The following is a 17,179-nucleotide window of genomic DNA, read 5'->3' as shown; positions in this document are numbered from 1 at the left end:
CTCTGAAGACCAGGCTGTCCTCGAACTCAGAAATCCGCCTGCCTCTGCTTCCCAAGTGCTGGGATTAAAGGCATGCGCCACCACCGCCCGGCGGTACTGGCTTTTGTTGTGTGTAAAGGTAGTTCCATTTCTTGGTTTGTATAAGATATGCTAGTGACCTTTTCACAAGTTACTGTTTCCTCAGAATTACTTATACAACAGCAGACTACATGCCAGTGTTCATACACTGCATGTATGCAAACAGAAGGTTTGCTTTCTGTTGCTGTAATAAAACCCCACAACTAAAAACAGCCTGGGGAGAAAGTGGCTTGACCAGACCCCATCACAATCCATAATGAAGGGAGGCCGGGGCAGGAACCTGGAAGCAGGAACTAAAGTAGACACCACAGAGGGGTGCTGCTCACTAGCTTGCTCTTTGTGGCTTTCATGGCCTGCCGGCCCCAGTGTGGCCCTACCCACAGTGTACTGTGCCTTCCCACATCAGTCATACCCACAGGCCAATCTGATGGAGGCGTTTTCTCACTGAGGTTTCTCCTTCCCAGATGAGCCCAGCCTCTGTCAAGCTGAGCCGAGCAGATGTTCTCATGTTGTTCCCGTGACACGAAACTAGTGCTTTGTGAAGGCGTGGCTTCTCGTCACAGCTTGATTGCAGCTGTGTCTGTTGGCCTAGCAGATGGCTTAGGGCTGAGTTCAGTCCAGGCAGGCCCGAGAATGGACTTGGCCAGAGAGAACTAGCTAGCTCTCACCACTGCATCTGAAGGCCACGGGAAGGAGAGTGTCCCCAGGTAGGGAACAGGAATAGAAAATTGTAGTCTGTGGAGGGACAGTTCTCCTCCTGCATGACCTACAGGGGTTCCTCACCTTTCACAGAGCAAGCAGATTCTTTTAAACTGTGATTGCATTCAGTGTCTTCATGTGGACCAGGCTACACAGGAACATGGCTTCTCAGAAGGCCTGAAGATGGGGCAGCCTTTGGCTGCCGGCCAACTTCCTTTTTGGGCCTGTTGCTCTGTTGGGCAGAACCTGGGGAGGTGACAGGCAGGTACCTGCTCAGGCTGAAGTAGGAAGGTGAAGCAGGAGTGTGTGTCTTTGCAGCCAGTGGAGGGGCCTGGATGTGGAGGCAAGAAAGTGCAGCAGCAGCAGCAGCAGCGAGGGCTCTGCGGTCTGCAGATCTTGATTGCTCTAGTTTCTCTCTGGCATGCCTAGAGTAACTAAACTAGACACTGCACTCTGTCTCCCTGCTCCCACAGAATGCCAAGGAACTGGTACTTCTGCCTCTGATACGTACGCAGCACAGACATAGAATGGACACAGTCAACCTTAACTAACTAGTATTCTTATTACTGCTACCAGCATTAAATTGTTTTAATTTGTTACTAGGAGTTACCAGCTTTTTGGATAAGGGAGGTGAAGGGGCTTTTAGAAGGAAATGGAGAAAGGAATGCGTTGTGGGGCACAAGAGATGGATCAGGGATGAGTGTTAGCTGTGCGGACATGAAGACCTCCCAGGTTCGGGTCCCAGAACCTGCTCAGGAAGCACATGGGCCTGTAACCCCAGCTTTGTGGTGGCTAGAGACAGGAGGATTGCTGCAAATTGCCGGCCACCATCATAACTCCAGGAATGATAGAGCAGGACAGTAGACATCCCCCTCTGATCCTTGCCTGTGCGTACAACCCGTGCATGTGCACCCCCACACACAAACATATATATGTATGTGTGTATATGCATGTACTGAAAGTAGGAAAAGGAATTGGTTGATACCTGACAGTGAAGGGATCCTTTCGATGGGTTAGGCTTGGTGAGTTTAGAATATTGGGTTAGAAAGCAAAATGGTGTTATGGGTCATCCATCATAATTAGTAACTGAAGTGGGAGAAATGGCTAGGGTCTCTGGTAGCTCAAACTGGAGCTAGCCCTGGCTCATCCTCATGTGCCCAGGGTTGAGTACAATTAGCTCACTTTGCCGAACCTGGACATGTACTGTGGTGATTTGTGTCTGCAACCCCAATGGAGATTTTCAAGCATAGACAGACAGACAGACAGACATGCTCACCCCTCCTCACCATTTGGTGACATTATAGGTCAGTTTCATTGGCTAGACTACGACTGATAAACTCACAAGGGTTGCATAGGAAATAGTTTTGTCTGTAAGGTTTCCAGAAAACACCCTGAGAAGAAATACAGCCTTTCTTAAATCATAGAGGCTCAGGCCTTACGCGTGTGGCCCCTTGTGGACAAACATGTTTACTTGAACTTGAAAATATCCCCGTAGAAAAGAGCCTTGCTAGTTGTGCCGGAAGTGTTTATTTTCCTTGTTTCTGTTTTTTATTTTTCCTCTTCTCAATGAAAAATGTTTCTCTTAGCCAGTCAGTACTGGCGCATGCCTTTAATTCCAACACTAGGGAGTGGGGGCCGATGGAGTTTGAGGAGAGCCTGTTCTACACAGAGAAACGCCCCCCTTTTTTTCTGGGGGTGGGGAAGACAACAACAACAACAGAAATGTTTAAGACTTCCATTTTCCTGGCTAAAATTTCATCTTCTAGAAAAACTTACTGAAGTTGGGTCATGTGGTGCACACCTTTGATCATAGCAGAGGCAGGAGGATCTCTTGAGTTCCAGGACAGGGTGGTCTACAAAGTTCATTCCAGGACAGCCAGAACTACCCAGAGAAACCATCTCAAAAAACAAAAATAAACAATCAAATGAAATTTTTTTTAAAGTTAAAAAAGCAGGCAGGAGCCGGGTGTTGGTGGCACACGCCTTTAATCCCAGCACTTGGGAGGCAGAGGCAGGCGGATTTCTGAGTTTGAGGTCAGCCTGGTCTACAGAGTGAGTTCCAGGACAGCCAAGGCTACACAGAGAAACCCTGTCTTGAAAAAAAACCAAAAGAAAAAGGCAGGCTTGGAAAGATGGCTCATCAGTTAAGAGCAGCGACTGCTCTTCCAGAGGTCCTGAGTTCAATTCCCAGCAACCACGTGGTGGCTCACAACCATCTGTAACGGGATCTGATGCCCTATTCTGGTGTGTCTGAAGACAGGTATGGTGTACTCAGATACATAAAATATAAAATAAGCAAATCTTTAAGAAAAATGTTTTTTTAAAAAGTCTAAAAAGCTTTCAGGTTTCTAATTCTCTGTCCTTTAGTTTATTATAATAAATTGGGTGTTCTAAAAGCTAGAGCTGAAGACCACCCCCACCCCGCCCTTAGGGTCTCCCACCCCCATCTGTAGTTAACCTGTGCAGAAGCAGGGGATCCTGGGGTAGGGGTGGATAGTGTATGGACAGAGCTCTGACTGAGAGCGAGCCTTGGGTCCCTGTCAATTAACTTGAAGGTTGTAGACCTTTGCGCTCTTCTGCATGCTTCTTTCCTGTCAGATAAGTGACCTGTGGTTTATTTCCGCTCTGTGGAGACAGGGTGGGGTATATGTCTTCATTTATTAACGCAGGTGCCTGGCTCTCTGCTAGTTCTGTCGCGCTTACACACGCTAGAGTAAGTGCTTACCCCAAGAGGGGCCCTATGATTTGCCTGGCTAGGAATGTGGTCTGAGCCTAACCACAGGGGAAACAAGAAATCCAGGGATTTTTAGACCATCCAGGAGTGAAGGGGACTGTGCAGGGACTTTAACGGGGGCTTTGATGAGACCAGATTATGTATTTTGGAGTGGCAAGCAAGAGAATTTCAAGAGGTCCTCCTCTCTAATGAGTGGCTGAAGTCAGACTGCATGGCAAGGTTGAATCAAGGCCCCTGGTGACCATCTAGTGTGCCTGCTATCTGGGCACCCAGTCTAAGAGGCATCCTTCCTTCCTCGAGTAGGGATGCAGGCAGCTGCTTAGGACGTGCTTGCTCTCGGTGTGTCATGCAGTTGAGCGTATTGTTGTGCAGCGTTACCAAATAGAGCCTTCTAGGAGGCAAAATAAATATCTGGGAAGTTTCCTTAAAGGTTCCCCTCGGACCAGAAGCTTGGCCTCTGCCCGTCTCCACATTTGAGGTGAGCCTCGGGGCTTTTGAATAAACCTCCATCAGCGCTTTCCTTCTGTAGAGAGGTTAGAGACTGGGGGCCTGTAGTCCTTGTTCCTCAGAAGGTAACGGGAGCTTTTTAGATCACATATTCTTAGGTCTGGAGTTGCAAAAGGAGAAAGGGTATGGGGCTGTAGGGTGAGCTGTGCGGTGGGAAAGGACTTGCCCAGCTTCTTGGGAGGTTTGGACCAAGCCCAGCTGTTAAGCCTCTGCTTCCCACATCTGCCAGCTGTGGATGCCCAAGAGGAGTTTGACTCTGTCTGGGCTGCGTTTCATCCCCTGAACCTTGGGCTTCCCTTCTCTTTCCCATCCTGGTAGCTTGGGCTGAAGGATCGACGGTTAGGGAAGGTGTAGTGGCTGTACTCACGGCTGTCCCCACTCTTTCATGTAAGTGTTGTCCCCAGGGCAGGTCTCCCTCTGAAACCCTGTCATTTTCTCAAGACCATATTAGCAAGCAGAAAGGCACCTTCTTAGAAGGGGGTGTTTTTGGAGTCTGAGCCTGGGAGGACTGCTTCCAGGTATAGGTCGTAACCCAAGTAGCAGCCGTCTCTGGACCATCAAGGGACTGTAATTCCCTCCTCAGAAGCAAGGAGAGAAGAGGGCTTAGATGTGCCAAGAGGCTCGCCCTAACCACACCGTGCAGTGGCCAGCTCATCACCGGCAGTAGGGGTGTCAAGTGCATCCCATTCTGCTGAGCTGCCTCCAGGTGAGCTGTCCTCAGGTGAGTCGTTCCCGGGTACCACATAGACGTGATAGAAGTCACAGGTCAGGACGAACGTATAGAAAGGCTTAGAAGTCTCCCATTGCAGCAGGTCAAAATCGAAGTCTACCACGTCCTCGTGGTCCTCGTGGTCCTCCTGTCCTCCTGCCCCTCCCATTCTGTTTGCTCTGTATTTTGAATATATGATAAGCTAACCATCTGGAGAATCATTTCACAGCTCAGCATCCCACCATTTTATGGTTGTGCCAAAAAAATAACTGGCGAATAATTTCATCCTTTATAATCATACTTAAACGGGATGAGGTGGGATTTCTCTTTCAGAGTGTTTTTGGAGCTACTAAAATTCTCACGTTTACAAAATAGTTGCGGAATATATTCCTGGGTGGTCGAAGAGGGGTATGCTGCCAGACATGGTCCAGGATTTTTTTTTTTTTTTTTTTTTTTTTTTAATGCATCATCAGGCTGGGCACTCCTGCAGGTGGAAAGTTTCATTTTGCAGATTGTCAGGACACACTCTCTGCTTGGCTTAGACGGTTCCTCCAGCCCCTGGAGTCAGTCACCTCCTGCTAATAGAGTGATCTGTTGACCACAGACTAGCTGCAGTCCAGTGCTCCCTCTGCTGGCTTCTATCAGTCGATGCCAGTTGACAGTCGGCTCTAAGGTTTCCTGCTGTCCCCCTTCAGGCCCAGTAAACAGGAGCTAGCTAGGAGTGCACCAGGGCATGAGACTCTCTTGACTTTTATAAAAGTCACAGAATGTCTTAAAATAGTCTGGTAGCTAAAATAACAATAACAACAATAATAGCTCGCCATTTCTGAGCGTGGTTGGTTGTTTAAAATCTGCGGCCTTAGTCCCGCAGGGCCTGGTTCCCACAGAGCAGCTCTATGGAATGCACATGTCCTCAGGGCAGGAGAGGCAGGGTCTGCGGAGCTTTCTCTCCACCCTCTCAGGGATTCCCTGAGCCTTTGGTTGTGGCGGGCGCGCGCGCACACACACACACACACACACACACACACACACACACACACAAAATAGATACGTAGACTTGGTAATTTTTTTAAGTAATTAGTGGTGCTATTATTTCCCCCCGTGCTAAATGGTAACAATTAGTTTCACACTTAGCAATTAGCATTGGTCTCTGCCACCTGGATTCTCAAGTCTGTTTTCGCCAGTCTTAACTATCTTGCTGCAAGGAGGGGTCTGGCGAGGGAGGGAAACAGTCAGCCCTGGTACACTAGCCAGTGTCAGGATCGTGAATGTGTGTGTGTTTGGGGGGGGGGGGGGGTCAGCATTACCTCTGAATGGGGGTTATCCATTCCCCCTGCCATCACAGGAGTTTTTTTGCCCCTGCAGGCTCCTGCCTCCTCCCTGTGCCTGTCTCAGGTACATTTCCCTCAGGCCCTCCCTTCGTTTCCTGATTACTCCATAGATCTGTTCCCATGACACACCCAGCATAGCGGTTTGCTGTCCGGCATGCCCTTCTCTAATATTGAAGGCCCTGGCAACACCCAGCATTTCTGGGGCAGGGGAGGATGGGGGTGGCTAGTTGCTTGGAAACGGCAAGAAGGGGAGTGACTCTCCACCCCTGCTCACACATCCTGCATTTCTGGGTCGTCCAGTATGGCAGTTACTAATGGCTTTTTACAGTCACCCTTTCCCTGCCTTTGTCGGCTGCTGTCTTGGGAAAGCATCCTCACTCTGCCTGGTTTCAGACGTTGGCAGGTGAGAAAAGCAAATACTGAGATTGCTGCCTCCGAGTCCATCGAGCAGTGGTGGCTCTGCTCATGCCGATGAGTGACTAGTGCACTCGCCTCTGCTTTTAACAGCTCGCTTCCGGTTGCATTGGGCAGCTGGGCAGTGGGCCCTCCATCTGGCAACCGCAGGTTGACTCGAGTAGAGTGTGGGCTACACCAGGAGCTTTTGGAGGTCAGAGTAAGCAGCTGCTAAACCTTCATACTCTCATCTTTCCAGAGATCCAATCAGGACATTCAGGATACTTTGTTTCTTTGAGTTTGTAATGTTCTAAGTGTCCCAGAATTTGGCCCAGTACTTTTGAGGACAAAATGGAAAGTGCTTTATCATGGTTTCTTTGTCCATAACAATACTGATAGCCACACACACAACCTTGGAGTTCTGGCTTGTTGGGGTCCTGCCAGTAACCCATTGTTCCCTGAAAGGCACGCAGAGGTTCGGGGGGTGGGGGTGGGGGGAATGTCTCCACGCGCACACACTTTCTCTCCCTTCCATTCCTCAGGGGACCATACAGGAAGTTCCCACTGTTCTTGGATCCCCAGCAGAGCCCAGGCCCACGACCTCGCTGGGCAGGCAGCAGATGCTAGACTTCTTTGTTCCATACTTTAAGTCCTTTGCTTAGAGTCTGGGGAAGCAAAGCAGCAGTCTGTTAGGAGAAGGAGAGTGACTTGACCCCTGACCTCTGACATTGCTCATGGCTCAGGGTTGCTGGGTGTTTGTTTTCTGATGTGAACACAGCCGTGTGGTAACCACTAACTCTTCCTTATTCTTGTCTTGCAGATGAGCTCACAGTACCTGCACTTTACCCCAGTAGCCCTGAAGTGTGGGCCCCGTACCCTCTGTACCCAGCGGAGTTAGCGCCTGCTCTTCCTCCTCCTGCCGCTTTCACCTACCCCGCTTCACTGCATGCCCAGGTAATTTATGCCCATCGGCCACCTCTCCACTCACCCCTCCACCCGCCCTTTCAGACCTGGTTCCCCAGAGCACACTATGTGACTAACACCTACCCAGCTAACAGATCCACTTCCAGGAAGTGAATGATTTCCCTCTACAACAAGCTGACACCCCTCGGGGACCTCCGAGGACCATCTGACCTCCGATCCCTCCCACTGCCTGATGTCTGCCCCAAAGGACACCTCTCTCTTCCCTAATGACCTCACCCTCATGTCACACTCGAAGACCGAGCAGGCTTCCCTCCTTGGCTCCCAGCTAGCCAAAGGGCACCTACGGGGGCATAACGGAATGCGTGGGTGCGTATGTGTGTGCGTCCAGTTTGGAAGGGAGGCGTACTGGAGGCACAAGTTTTAATGTGTGCTTGGCGTGTATGAGTTAAGAGGCTTGCTCTCTTGTCCAAAGGGAAGCTTCCACAAGGAAGCCTGAAACATATTTTAGGAAAGACAAAAGACATTGCCCAGTGTGTAGGGAAGGTACATGGCAAAGGTACTCGTCTGCTGCGTGCTTTTCTTGCTTAGTTAAGAACTGTCTGAGGCATACTTCTCCCCTGGAGGCCATAGTTACCCAAGATCTGTCTCGTGTGAGGATAATAATCAGAGCTGAGCCTCACCCTTGAAAAGTAACCCCGTCATTTCATTGGCCTGTGGAAAACCGGTCATTAACAAGTAAAACACTTTTCCGGATTTCTCACCAATACACCACTCAGCCTGGCCTTTTAAAACTAGTCAGGCTGTGGGCTGGCGAGACCCTTATCAGGCAAAGGCACTTGTTGCCAAAGCCTGACGACTTGTGTTCAATCCTCAGGACCTACACAGCAGTGCAAGAGAGAGCCGACCTCTGGTTGTCCTCTGCCTTCCACACACGTGTGTGAGGAACAAACACAGTAGATCTTTTTAAATTGTCAGACTGGTCAGGTAGGGTGCGTGTTTATTTTGCCTGGTATTTGTTTCCAGTGCTTGATGACACATGTTGCCCAGAACCATCCTGATTAAGGCCCCTGTAAGCAGCCCCAGTGAGCGTCCCCAAGTACTTAGGGCTGAGTACTCTTTGACTCTAAAGCTGGCGTATCAGTGTTTTTCTTGCCCATGTTGGCAACTGGCCTTCTGAGCTGCTCTACCCGGCCCCCTCAGCTCCAGGCAGGCAGGAAGCCCTCAGAGACTGTGCCTCAAGACAAGATAATCCTCCACTGGGGAAGCTCCACAGGTGGCCAGGAGTGGCTGGGAGTGGCTGGGATTGGCCATGGTCCTAGAAACAAACTGAAGTCAAGGACCAGACTGTGCCTTTTGCTTTTCTGTGCTCCTCCCAGTATCCCTGCCTCTGTGTTCACTAACTGCATAGCGGACAGACAGCAGGCAGGTGGGGGGCTAAGTTGTGGCTGTCTATCACTGAGTCCTTTATATTTTTGATCTTTGTTGACAGCAAAGAGCGTCTAAAAGTCCCGTTTGTGTATGCCGCATACCTCTTGTGTGGGTGCTAAGCAACCAGCAGTAGTCATTAGGGACTCATGCGGTAGAATGGTACAAGGTCTCACATAGTCTATAGAATCTGTGGCTTTGGCTAGTCAGCAACCAAGCCATTCACCACTGCCCCGGAGAATCAGGACCCGACAGTGTCCCGAAAGAACAGGGATCGCTCATGATGTAACAGACGGAATCGGGAGGACTAGGGAATGTGGAGGGTGAAGGTTCTAACAAGGATCTCTTGGGAGAGTTAGGAAGCCTACGCCACTGAGGAGGGGTGGAGAGAGAGTGCAGGATTAGATGGACCTTGGCCGTGTGCCTCACTGGCTTGCATCACCTAGATGGCCCCCTTCTCTTGAGACTTACCCAGCCCAGCATCCTCTAAACGCAGCCATCAGCCCTACATTGGGTGGAACTCTGACCTCCTGGTGGTGAGGTCTGTGTCTTGGAAACCCACCTCTTCTCTGGAGTCACTTAAGAGAACATTCTTATCGAATGTATCAGTGCGTGTTGGGACTCATTAGAGTGAACCGGTAGAGGCTTTATATAGCCAGCTGGTCCAGCCCGCGGTATAAAGAGGGTCTGAGAAGATGGAAAGTTGTCCCCAAATCACAGCGCTTCCACGGTGACCAGAGCAAGTGTCACCTTTCTCCTTGCTGACTAACACAGCGAGGCGCTGGCTCACCAGAGACTTACTCTTAATGGAATTTCGGAGAGGCCTCGCTCCACTGACTCCTTGGAACTTTTCCCTCTTAAGTAGATGGGAACTCTGTCAGAAGAGACTCGCAGGCAAAGATGGCTCTCGAGATGCTAACTGGAGGGAGCAGAGAGGGCGGCCCCTTACTAGGTGATTGGTGTTTTGTTCTGGAAATTTAATGTTTTGGAGAGTCTTCTAGTTTTACCTTTTTTTTTTTTTTTTTTTTTTTTTTTTTTTTTTTTTTTTTTTTTTTTTTTTTTTATCTTTTTATTGTTGTGCTCTATTTTGAGACATGGATTTTTTTTTTCTTCTAGTGTTTCTCTCCAGAGGCAAAGCCCAACACACCTGTCTTTTGTCCACTTCTTCAGCAAATTAGATTTGTCTCTGGGAATGTGTTTGTCACATATCAACCTACTGCAGACCAGCAGAGGGAGCTCCCGTGTTGAATTTATTAGCAGGCCCCCCTCCCCCCTTTTGCAAAAACTATTTCTTGATGATATTTGAGAGATTTCAATAAAAATTTTAATCAGAGCAAAAAAATGGTCTCAAGTAGACTACAGCGTTTTTTGTGTTTTTGTTTTTCTGTTTTCACTCTGCTACAATTTTGGAGCCGAGGTGTTTAACCTCTGGCTGAGGCTTGTGAGGACCAGGCCTGTAGCAACTAAGTTGTCTATTCCGTGGGAGCAGATTCTGAAAGAGCACCACAGAGCACCCCAGAAGACTGTGCCCAGTGTCCGGGCTCATCATTGCTGCTTCCTGTTTCTTAAGCTCTGGAGCCACCCTGAGTTTCATGCTAGAAGATGCTCGTGCCAACAAGTCATCTGCCATCAGAAGTTCTTGCATCAGAACAAGGCCATCTCGCCAGTGGACACATGCTCCCTGCCTTCCTGCTCTGCTCCTAAGGAAGGAGGAGCCAAGAAACAGGACCTACAGGTGGTGGCGCACGACTTTAGTCCCAGCACTTGGGAGGCAGAGGCAGGCGGATTTCTGAGTTCGAGGCCAGCCTGGTCTACACAGTGAGCTCCAGGATAGCCAGGGCTACACACAGAAACCCTGTCTCGAAAAAACAAAAAAAAAACAAAACAAACAAAAAAAAAAGAAACAAAAGAAAGAAATTAAAAAAAAAAAGAAACGGGACCTACCTACCATTACAAATGAGTTGGATACCAATTCTGGCTCAGTCCTAGCCACCAGCCATTCTCAGCTCTGGTTTAAAGGGCCTTCCATGCTATCCAGTGCCAGTTTTGATCTAACAGTGGCATGGCACGCATCCCTATGCTTAGGAGGCAGAGGCAGAAGAGAACAGAGTGCCTAGGCAGCCTGTGCTTTAGTAAGACTCTTTCACAACTCCCACCTTCCCCAAATTGGATAAAGTGACAGGACAGCAAAGTGTGCGTACAGCCTTAGCATTTTTACAGAGCGGGGCGTGACTCAGTAGCCAATGTCAGACTTCTATCATCAGCATCTTTTAAACAATTGTGTAACATTTGCAAAATACATCGTGTGAGTCATCGGGCAGCAGGTACATGTTTCATCTTCCACTTTCTGGAAGGTGAAGACAACATACAGACCCTCTGTCACTGCCCCTTCATAGTTGCCTTTTCAATCTGCTGGTCTCACCTCACAGTAGAAGTGGAGCCCCCAGTCCCCACCTAGAGGCTGCCCCAGAGTTGGACCTGAAAGATTCTCAGGGGAGGGGGTCTGAGAGAAGGTCCTGAGGTCTACAGTTTCAGGGGACTCCGTTACCCTGAACCACCATGTCTTCCCACTCACTGCTGCTGGAAGCTGAAGGGAAGCCTCGCCTGAGGGACAGCCACTTGTAAATTATAGTAGACTTCTGGGGTGTACATCTTGAGGTGTCCCTGAGACACCCTGGAAAATTTTAGAGGTTCAACTCCAAACAAATTGAGAGCTAGTCCACAGGAAATTGCCACAGGCAAACACAATAAAGAATTTAGACAGACAGACAGACCTAGAGGCTGTCTGGGCTGCCTGCAGGTCTGTGTACCCATTGTCACCAGAGCTGGGCGTTTACCCAGTGAAGTGTGACTTTCTTCTTTTTCCATTTTTGATGTGTGTGGTGTGCATGTATGTGAGTGCACATACATGTGGCAGACTGGTGTTAATGAGGGCAATCATGCTCAGTTCAGTGAGGCGTAGACTCTCAAACCCAGCGCCCACTGACAAGGTGGGTCTCTCTAGGCAACTTGCTCTGGAAAATGCCCCGCCTTCATCTTACAGCACACTCTAACCACTGAACCATCTCCCCAGGCCCGTGATACAGCTCAACAAGAGTTAGATTTTAGTTTTTTGTTTTTTTAATTATTTAGCATCTTGCTGTCAGTAACCACTGTCCTGTGGAGAACAGAGAACATAGACTTGAGTCTTGGGCACAGAGGGTGTGTCCTCAGAGCACAAGGGTTTAGGGACAGAGACAAGCACCCTGGGAGACCGTCTGGCGCCTATCATGGTTTGGGCCTCATTGACCAAGGTTTAGTACTCTGCCTAGCTCACCTTCCGCTCAGCAGGTAGTGACAAGTTCTGGGCTGGTGGCCGGTCCTGTCAAGATAGTAAACTAGACACTCTGACCTCTAGCAGGAGCTTAATACCTTAGTAATACCCTTTCTCAGAAGTCAGGGAGGGGCATGGAAATTTGGGGTGTGTACTGCTGTGAACCACAGATCCTCTCCTAGCCCCGGCTTGTCCTTGAACATTTGCTGTCCCTCCGGGACTGCCCTAAGTGGCCAAGGAAGCCCAGGCCTTGTTGAGCAGTGCCCCCTCCTGCCCCCTCCCCCCCACCGACCCTGCAGGTCTGTGATCTCATGTTGCGGAAGTCACCCCCTCATACTGTGCCTCCAGAATGCCAGTCTTCAGTGCAGGCCAGGCTTCCTGGAATGGGAAGCCTGTGGAGGCCGAGGCTGGGGTTGTCGAGGCAGTACTCGGCTCAGCTGCTCCGGTCACAGGCCCCTTCCTTCCGAGGCCCTCCATTAAGCAGTGCTTGAGCAGGCCCATGGACAGGGTCCTGCACTGCCTGGCCAGACCTGGCCTGCCAGGTGACAGCCACGCAACCGCAACTTTAAACATTTCAGAGCTTCAGGAGCACAGGGCTAATGTCTGGTTCATCGTAGTGGCTGGCCGTTTGGATTTTTTACAATGTTGCCTTTTTTCCTTTGGCTTGATTTTTTTTTTTTTTCCCAGTACTGAGGATAGAGCATTCTAGACAGGCACTTTACCCCCGAGTTGTGTTTCGAAAACCTTCCCCTCTTCTCCCTGCCACCTACCCCCCTTCAAGATTAGCCCTTCAAGGTGCCTTTTTAAGGAATGTTTGAACTTTCTGGATGGAAAGTGCTCAGCCCAAGCTTCCCAGACAGCAGTAGTAAAAACCACTCCTGGCTTGATAAAAGGACAAAAGCAGCCTGCAGAGCCCAAAGGCTGAGACGGGAAGAGTGACAGAGAGATGGGCAGAGGGAGATGTGATATCAGAGGACAGGTGTCTCACTGCTTCAGTATAACTGTGACGCCCTGCAGTGTGTTCCTCTGTTCTCCACCTGCAGAAAGCAGATAATCAGGAAACAGAGGCCTCCTGGCTGGAGGCCCCAGGCCCACTAGGAAGTCCCAGAGAACAGCATGGTGCTTGTGGACGCATGCAGAGCCCCTTCCTGGCCTTCTGTCAGATAAGCTGCAAAAGAGAAAGCCCTGTGGGCTCTGGGGCCTTCCTTGACAAGTTCCTTCTGGTTCCTGGCTCCAGTCATTTCTAACACCTTGGAAGGATTGGCCCCAGAACCTTGCTCCTGGCTAAGGAAGCCCTCCTTCCTTGTGACCTTGCCACTGTCTCAGCAGCTCTGAGATCACACCTGGGATCCCAGCCTGCAGCGCCTTCAGGACATCGGAAAGTCACTAGTCAAGGTCACAAGTCTCCCAAAAAGAAAATCAACAGTAATTTTGTTGTTTGGTGTTTGAGACAGGGTCCCACCCTCTAGTCCAGGCTATCCTCAGATGTATGATCCTTCTGTTGTAGAGGCCCCCTGAGTGTGGGGATTGCAGGTAGGCCACCACCCGAAGCTCACAAATGGGAGTTTTTTGTTGTTGTTGTTGTTGTTGTTGTTTTTTTAATTACACACTATTTTTGTGTGTCCGTGATTGTGTGTTTGGGCACCTGGACTGTGTTGCACACCTGGAGGGTCAACTAGCAGCTTTGTAGAGTCAGTTCTTTCTCCACCTTCGTGTGAGTTCCAGGATTTGAACTTGGGTTTTCTGGCTTTTTACAGCAAGCACTCTGTTTGCTGAACCATTTAGCTAGCCCTGTCAACAGGATTCTTTTTTTAATGACAGTTGCTACCCGGTCTGTTAAACTTGATATCTTAGGCACGTTTCTTTCATCCTCCTGACCCTCCATTTCTTTCTGTATAAACAGAAGAATGAACATCTGTCAAGTAATGTTAATTTGAGAGGAAGAGTACCAATATGTGTGGCATTCAGGACTCACTAAAGAGCCTCTCCACACCTTGCCTTGGCCTTGTAGCCTGGTGTTACTGGAGGTTCCCAAGTACCCACACTGCGATCCTCGCTCACGGGAGAAATGTGTAGAACAGGAACATCAGAGCAGCACCTGGTGGGCGGGGCCTCTGTGCTGGACTTGGTAGTGGTGGGGGGGGGGCAGAGAAGGAGCAGAAGGAGTGGGCATGACCGCCCGGAGCTTGAGGTGTGGACAGACACTGCGTGATCCATTCTTTAGGCACAGGCCCCTAGTACCATTCAGTGTGTGACCTTCAGGGTTCCACTGTGAGTTCTAGTTGAACTTCCCTAGGCACAGGCTCCCAGGTACATTCAGTAAGTGACTTTGGAGTTTTGGAAACCAACCCAGAGCGGCAAGGAAACTTTGTAATCGCCGAATGCCAAGCTTTATAAAAGGAGAAAGTAAACTTTTCTCTTTGAGGAGAACAAGTTTTGACGGGAGCAAAAGGAAAAATTGACTCCAAATGGCATCATGTTTTATTCAGAGTTTGCGCTGCCAGGGTAGCAGGCGAGGGCCCAGTGACAGGACGGGAAAGTGGGGCACCCCAACTTTAAGCTTCATACATTGTGCACGAGCTCTACCCGCTTGACTGAGCTCAGCGCCCAGGGACCGCTAATGGCCCTCGCTAGCAAACACAGTTAAACATTAACAAGCTGACGAGATTAAATACGGATGGTAAGCTGCCACAGTGGACCGAATCTGACGCAGGGTGTTATACGCTCGGGTGCCCTCAACCAGAGCGGCGTCTCGGTGAACTTGGAGACATCAGAGCACATTTCACACGCCTGTCAGGAAACAGGAGCCTAAACTTGTGTTCAGAACATCCGGGAAGAGCTGAGTGAGACTCAGGAGAGAGAATCCCAAGGGCCTGCCCGCTCTTGGTCCCCAGCGTGGGATTGGTCTTTGAGGAAAAGGGACTCATGACTCTAGGACCTTGATTATGAGCTTCACTTGCCAGCGACTGACACACTGTCACCCTGGCTAAGTATCTATGAAGAACCAGCCTTCTCCAGCTGGGACTTTTTGGTATTTTGAGTTAGTGTTTGCCATGCCTTCAAGGCTAGCTTCCAACTCAGCAATCCTCCTGCTTCAGCCTCTCGAGTGCCAGCTCTTGGCTATAGCCCAGAAGTTCTCACTTGGTCCTTCTCCAGGTGCTGGGATGAATAAGATGATGGACTTATACTGTGGTCCAATTCACACAAATCGCAGGAATGGAACTCAGGGTTTCAGTCAGAGGGGATGGGCTTGCTTTGGGGTCGGTTCCATGGTAACTAGACCAGGAAGTTTGGATGCCACGTTGGACACGTCAGCCACCTAGATCCTTCGCACCATTGACTGGGCCCCAGGCTGGCTCTTCTCAGCTTCATGGGTCATGCAGTCAGATGACCTTGGGTTGCCTAGGGAGTCAGTGGAACAGGTCCCTGCGCCTCGCAGCAAAGCATTTCACACTGGGTTTTGTGTCAGTCAATCCCAGGACACGGTGTGCTGCTCTCAAACTTTCTGGGCTGGAAAGCCTTTCGAGATGGGTCTTTTTCCAGTCACACTCATATCTTGGGTGAGCTTGTGCCAGCAGGCGAAAAGTGCTCGCCACCGGGCTTGGTGGTGGAATCAGCAAGCCAGCCTGGCCAGGCTCTCCGCCGTCCTCACGCACATACATAAAAAATGAATTCATGAACAAATAAACGGGGTCTGTTTGTTTTAAGTGATTTGGACCCTAGCCCCAGCATGACTGCATTTCTGCAAGGCCAGGGGAAGCCCAATGGTCCAGGGACAGCAGAGGCAAAAGCTACCAAAGGATGTCGGCTAATTGATTGCCATGCCCCATAGCCTTCCTCATCACTGTTGGAATCTAAGGAGGACAGTGATACTGGTCACTAGGGAGGGGACAGTCAAAGCCAGCGGCCGTTAGCCCTGCCCTGTGTTGCTCAGTGTGCAGGAGGTGCCACTGAGAGGATGGCCTCCTCATCAGAAACATAAATTCTATGTGGCGCTTAGGTGTGGTGTTCAATTCCATATCCCACCATCTCTAGCATGATTTCTTTTTTCCTGATTATTTGCTGCCCAGGTATCTGCTTCTCCCGCCTGGTCTGTCACCACTTGGGATATTGGAGGCTGGCATAGTTGTCCTTCTGTGAGAAGGGTTTGGAGTGTGTGATGGGAGAGTCTGCAAAGTGTGGCTCCCGGCAGTGAACTGAATCACTGTTATTCAGAAATGGTTCAGGCCTCGAGGTTTTTCAGTCTGGCACATTTGACGCTGTCTCTGTCTGGCACAGACTAAGTCAGGGTTTGTGCTAGTTCAATATTTTGTTAGAAGTTCTCCCTGGAATTGTATGTAGGCATGTGAGTAAGTGTGTGTGTGTGTGTGTGTGTGTGTGTGTGTGTGTGTGTGTGTGTGTGTGTTTCCCTACACGTGTTACTGTTGAGAGTGCAGATGACCACGGGGACCACTGAGGAAGCCAGCTCTTCTTCCATGCATGTACTTAATTGTTCTGAAGAGCAGAGTTTGAGCAAGTCTAGGGAAGCCTGTGGCCACCCCGGCAGTCAGTGATAATGAGGAGTCGCGCGGCCTCCAGGGCATGGGCAGGAGTGACCTGAGGCCAAAAGCTGCAGCAGAGCAAACATCCCAAAATGGAGTAAAGGTGAAGCCTGCCCTTGCCATCCTCCAAACAGTTGCGATTAGCACAAAACAGCTTGTTCTCCTGGGCCGGCTGCCCACACTCCTGGCTATGCCCCTCGGACTCTGCCCCTCTGTGGGTGCAAAAACAGGAAGCTGCCCAGTTTGACCTGGTATGCGCTGCCCCCTGCTGGAAGGTGGTGCCTTCAGTGTCTGAAGTGCAGCAAGAGCCAGGCTGTCTTTGTCTTGGAAGGGAGAATTGGGAGCCCATCTTTTCTCCATCAGCCACTGTGTGATCAAGGGTGCCTGTGTGTGTGTGTGTGTGTGTGTGTGCGCGCGCGCGCGCAAAGGGTGGTGGGGAGCACTGAAGTGAGAGGCAGCCTGGGAGGCTAGGGTGGCTGACAGCAAAGACCCCTCTTTTTCTTAGTCACTTTCACCAGTCTCAGA

At 50.0% G+C, this 17,179-nt stretch overlaps 1 protein-coding gene across 5 annotated transcripts in view; it reads left to right on the top strand.

Moving 5' to 3' along the window:
• Rbpms (RNA binding protein, mRNA processing factor) overlaps positions 1-17,179 on the top strand; it is a 153,759-nt gene that overhangs the window by 120,921 nt on the left and 15,659 nt on the right. For 2 of the 5 annotated variants that reach the window (XR_004109866.1, XM_031339523.1), the window contains exon 6: positions 7,272-7,405. The exons of 2 other annotated variants lie outside the window; for them this stretch is intronic. Coding sequence is in view for 2 of the 3 variants with exons in the window: in XM_031339523.1 (XP_031195383.1) it covers positions 7,272-7,405 (134 nt within the window). In the remaining variant the exon portion in view is untranslated. Of the gene's footprint in view, positions 1-7,271; positions 7,406-9,916; positions 10,135-17,179 lie in introns of those variants that run through there. One more of the 5 variants, XM_031339521.1, reaches the window with a different exon arrangement.

Source organism: Mastomys coucha, unplaced genomic scaffold, assembly GCF_008632895.1.
Source record: "Mastomys coucha isolate ucsf_1 unplaced genomic scaffold, UCSF_Mcou_1 pScaffold22, whole genome shotgun sequence".
Lineage (NCBI taxonomy): Eukaryota > Metazoa > Chordata > Mammalia > Rodentia > Muridae > Mastomys > Mastomys coucha.
The sequence above is the reverse complement of the archived record's forward strand: the minus strand, read 5'-3'. Positions and strand labels throughout refer to the sequence as shown.